This window comes from Rhagoletis pomonella, unplaced genomic scaffold (assembly GCF_013731165.1).
Source record: "Rhagoletis pomonella isolate Grant_MI unplaced genomic scaffold, Rhpom_1.0 Rhpom_scaffold_10865, whole genome shotgun sequence".
NCBI classification, from domain to species: domain Eukaryota; kingdom Metazoa; phylum Arthropoda; class Insecta; order Diptera; family Tephritidae; genus Rhagoletis; species Rhagoletis pomonella.
The window spans coordinates 1-5,428 of NW_023469391.1; the positions used below are offsets into that span (position 1 = coordinate 1).

General features: G+C 31.9%; 1 protein-coding gene across 1 annotated transcript; it reads right to left on the bottom strand.

Annotated features, from left to right (window-relative positions):
• Window positions 1-2,000: 2,000 nt before the first annotated feature.
• On the bottom strand, window positions 2,001-4,124 carry LOC118756557. Its single transcript, XM_036491314.1, has 4 exons — window positions 3,977-4,124; window positions 3,047-3,400; window positions 2,159-2,324; window positions 2,001-2,095 (listed from the first exon to the last, which is right to left on the bottom strand). Exons 1-4 carry the CDS (start codon window positions 4,019-4,021, stop codon window positions 2,001-2,003), a joined length of 660 nt encoding a protein of 219 aa, XP_036347207.1. The 5' UTR covers window positions 4,022-4,124.
• Between the last annotated feature and the right edge of the window lie 1,304 nt (window positions 4,125-5,428).

Consider the following 5,428-nt stretch of genomic DNA (forward strand, 5'->3'; position numbering starts at 1 on the left):
AAAAATGTTTGTTAAACGTTATGACGCGTATATTTCTCTTATGCTTCTCCATCATAACTTAGCTAAAATCAACAAAATGTGTTTTAAACTGTTCAGTCTTGTTTAGTGCGTTGTTGAGTAAGGAACCCAATTGTATGCCGGGTACGTACCCTTATTCAGTGTCAACTCTGTTACTGTTGAAAAACGGTGAGTAAAGTGATTTTTTATTTATTTTATAATTTTTTTATAAATATTTTATGTACATTAATTAAGTGGACAAATAAATTCTCCAAAATTCGAATAAAAAGCTAAAATATGGTATTTTTGAGTTAATTTGTCCCCTCTGTTACCGGTCCACTCTGTGACTTATTAACTCCAAAAACTCCAAAAATTAAAAAAAATACTGCTGGTTATGGATTCCTATTGTTGATACCATCCGTAACCACATGAGGCCAATTATAAACATATTTGGCCAACTTAAACGAAACTAAAACGAAGTAACATACCCCAATGCAGTATTTAGCCCCAGATTATCGCCTAAAATTTGTGCTAACTTGAAAAACACTCTGTAACTTATGCCATCTGCATTGATTTCTAGACCCTCAGTTTCAAGTTTTTTGAAAATATCTATAAATGGTGCGAGCGAAATATTAATTCCACAATCAATCATGTACATCGCTACTTTTAATAAATCCTGCAACAAATATATTTGCTAGCCTACTAATTTGAAAATGTGGTATACTTGCAAAACTGTAGTATATTCCACAAACTTTGTGATGGCCTGATTTTGATCCCAAAGGATCATTTATTTCAAAATCGTCAAGGTACAGGAAATATGGCATAGTTACACAGTTTTCAGTATGTTTTAAATTTCGCCAAAAATCGCCATTAAGGAAATGAGAATAACAATTGTCTTTTGAAAAGTGTGTCATATTTACTAGGGTTGCCCTTAAAACTCCTTCAATTTCGAAAAAACATTTTATTTGAAATGTTATGTCTGTTACTGCCATTTCTGATTTTGTTAATGCTAAAGAAGTATTATTGTTTAGTACGACTTCTGCAAGACTTTCACTAAGAATGCACTTCTGTGGATGTTTATACAGTTTTAGTTCCTCTAATTGTTTAAGGAACTTATGTTCAGAGCTAACTTCAGAAAAGGGTTGAGACAGAGTTTGGATTATTTCATCGAGTGAACAATTAATTATCTTCACTGACATTAGGCAACGCTTTTAAAAAATTATATATTGGTGTCATATAACACTGTGCAACAGAATTTTGAATATCAAGTACGTCTTTTCGAGAAAAATTTGTATTTGAATGCAGCTGAAGAAGGAATGACATTGTTGATTCTTTAAATGTTGACGAAAATGTTGGTTTTATTTGTCCCACAGAACTTGTCAAAACAGGCGAATTTTGTACAGATTCCTTTTGCTTGCACGATAATTGATCCATACTTTTAGTTTGTTTAGTATGCTTCGTTAGATGCTGTTGAAATCTGTATATATTATTAAAAATTTGATTGCATTTTTCTTCCATACAAATAAATTCGTAAATTGCTGGGACGCCATGGTCTGATTTTAAATGTTTAGTCAGGTCATTCGGTGTTCGATGACTTTTTGTACAAATGAAGCAAACAAGTAAAGGCATTTTTCGAAAAAAGTATACAGATGATAGTATATCTTAGTTTGCTTAAGAGACTTGCTACGGAGGAAAAATCCTCTGATTTTAATTCAAAAAAAAAATTGCTCCAAAAATGCCCATACTTGTTTGCTTCTTTGTGAGTATTCTGTATTAAAAACATACGATAATTTTATGATAATATCAACACACTTCATATATGAACAGCACTTCCATTTTATGCCGTCGCAAAAAACAAAAAATTCGGAAATACACGTAATGTCGGTTCCAACGGCGATAATTCTGGGTTGACATTTTTCTTTTCTTTCAGCGAAGCGATTAATTATTTCCATAACTTTAGGTTGGATATCATTTGGTGTTGCAACGAAAGTGACAAAGTCATTTTAAGCATCGGCTATTGTAGGCTTATCGGTTTTATTAAGGCGCTGAGGGGGCAGCAATGCATGAAGAAGAATTGTAGTGATGCAATATTTAGTACCTATAGAGACAATATCGATATTAAAACAAAATTTAAACACTAAAGTTAAAACCAAATACCAACCGTTTGAAATGTCTTTGTTGTATAAATATTTTAAATACAATTCTCTGGAAGGACGATCCTTTATTTCTTTTTCAAAAATATCCAATATGCTTTTATAAAAAGATTCCAATTTCAAAAATAATAAGTTCCCCTTCCCTGGGTATAGGCTATCAAAGTCTATTTCGATCTAATACAATTGAAAAAATTATATTTGATAAATACAGGCTGTTTGAAAATATTATAAAATAACATAATATAATGCAATACAATACAATAATATAATGCAATGCAATACAATTCGGTTATTGCTTATAAATGTCGTAAACTTTAAACGCCTAAAAAATATATTAAGGGGGTTCGCAAAATACCATCAAAATCATATTATGAATTTTTGCAGTGTTAAAAAAATAGTTGGTTGTCGTTTCAAGTTCTTTGGACATTTATTTAAGCCTTTAAAATTTACGACATATAACAATACGACACTTACGACACCGTTGTGAATCCCTCAATAATACTATATAATATAATACAATATAGTGTAACATAATATAATATAATATAGTAACAGATACTTACGAGATCATAATATAGTATGTTTCCTAAATTTCAAAATATTTGTATAAGAATAAGATATGCAGTCTCCTTAAAAAAAATACCCATCATAATTATAGATACCCACATGTTTACAAGTTTTGAATATTTATTTTTCTTTTATTTAATTTATAATATTTTTTAATTAGAATACAGTTCATGAGCAAAAATTGTATATTGTTTTGTGTTAATGAACTATATTCTAATTGAAAAATATTAGAAATTAAATAAAAGAAAAATAGATATTCAAAACTTGTAAACATGTGGGTATCTACAACTAATTATGATAAGCATTATATTTATATTTATTATGTTTACCGGTTTTTCTTTTGGGAAAACTTCGGAGATGGCATTAGCCCATTTCTGCATTTCTGCGTATGTCATTTTCACAAAGTTTCCGACATAACTATCCACAACGCAATGAGCTATTGTACTTTGACTTTTTGCATCCAGATATCCATATTTTTCGTTGTATGTTAACACCGTCTGTCCCTTTACTGTGCTTTTTAAAAGGTTGATAAGCCTAGTTTTGTTTATTGAGGAGACTGGTGGCAACTGAGCGGAGGGTGTAGATTCTCTAGAAACACTCAAGTTTGATGAAATTTTCTCCAGCCAATCTATAATTCGACTGTTATCCGATAACGTCTCCCTGTCACAGAGAAGTGGCATTTTCTAAAAAAAAAATTTAAATTAGTAAAAGATAATGGCTTATGTAAAGGAGACCGGCTGGAATCCAAGCAAATATTGGCATATAGGAATCGATAGCCCTTATTACGAGTCCAGTTCAGAAAAATTTCTGGTATGCAGTTTTGTAACTCATAAAATTTTTGGTGCAATAAAGTGCAAGTTTCAAATGGCTACAAAATACCGTAGATTTTTAAATTTTTTTTAAGGTGCTGGGAATTTTCTTCCATATAAAAAATCTGTCGAGCAACAAAAAAAAATTGTCAAACATTGTAGCCATTTGAAACTTGGACTTTATTTACTAAAATTATATGGGCTACAAAACTGTATACCCGGTAGTTTTCTAAAAATATTATTAGCTTATTCACTGTTAGTCATCACACCGCTTTGTTGACTTTTTTTAATTTGTACAAAATTTTAATATCGGATCTCAATGGTTTTTGTTACACAATATGCTATAGTTTTTTATGAATATTAAATAAACAAAAGAAAACCCGTAAATACTAAGGATCAAAAGGGTGCGCTATTCAAATCACAAGGAGAGTATTGTGAACAATTACTTACCATACTATTTCGCCATTCTTTAAGCCCCGCCTTGAACTTAAACATTTCGCCAAAGAAATTCGTATCAAATTTATTGAAAAGCGTTAATACATCTTCAATTTCCAATTTTTTTCAAAATTAGGAATGTAGTGATTCCATGAGCTTTTAAAAGAGTACACACATCGTCACTTAAGTCCCACATTTTAAATAATGACATCGTTTCAATGCACGGTTCAGACATCTTTATTGTCTGGTCCATTATTTACTTGTTTTAAATAATTAGCAGCGATGTAATAATCGAAATTAATTCAAGTAATAAATATAGTATATAAAATTGATCATCAAATTATTACTAGCACTTTTATCTGCACTCACTCCTTGCTGAACTAAAACTAAAAAACAAGAAGCATTTTTTAATTTCTTAATCGAATAGAAATAAGAAAAAATGCAAAGTACCGTTGTTATTGGCATCGAAAATATTTCACTGACATACATGCCTATGTAAGTATGTACATACGTATGTATGTATGTCATGCAAATAGTGAGAATAAAGGAATAAGGCGAAGTGCACATTAGCGTGAATCTGAGATTGCGAATACGCAAAGCTAAAAATTACAACAATGCTACCCATCCGAATTCACCCTGCAAAAATCGTTGGATCATGTAGTCTATTTGTGGTAAATTGGAGTACTTACAAAAGTGTTCCTCTGTCATGCTGTAGCGGACCAACTGGTGTCTCTGCGCTAGCTTATTGTTTGTTATCCGATCACTGCTCGTGTTTTAACGAAACGTGATTGAAGTTGAGCATTTGAAAGCGCATTTGCATGTCTGGCTGTAGCTGAACGTGTAGAGATGCTCGCTGTTAGTTCTTAGCTCCCAGCATGTTCGGGTTCGAATACCGTCAGAGGCAACATATAATTTTTAATTTTTGTCTTGGTTTTTATTAATTTCGAAAAAGTATTTGAGAAGTGAAGAACACAAACGTGTACAAACGAAAAAATATAGCAACAATGCCATTGTTATTATGTTGGAGTAGTTTTGTGCTACTCTGATGTAATGCGGGGATGGAGTATATGGTCTTGCCCTAGGACATCGCAATGTTAATTGGACCATATTTTTTATATGAATTGTGGTTAATTTTGGGGTACTCCTTGGTCCTTAGGGAGTACTCTTTACACGCATGCATGGAGTAGTCGCGATTTTTGCAGGGCAACGCGAAAGTGAGCGCACGTATGAGGATTTGAAGCCAATAGCCCAATTTGCAACAAATTCGCAACGATAGATTCGCGCTAATGTGCCTTACGCTTAAGGGGAAAACGCAAAGAGCCGTTATCATTGGCTGCATATGGTTGTAAGTACTTCACTTACAGGCATATGTAAGATTGTACATACGTATGTATGTATGCAAATGACAAGAAAAAACGGGAAAAATATTTTGAATTTTTAGAGACATCTCCGAAAAATAAAATGATT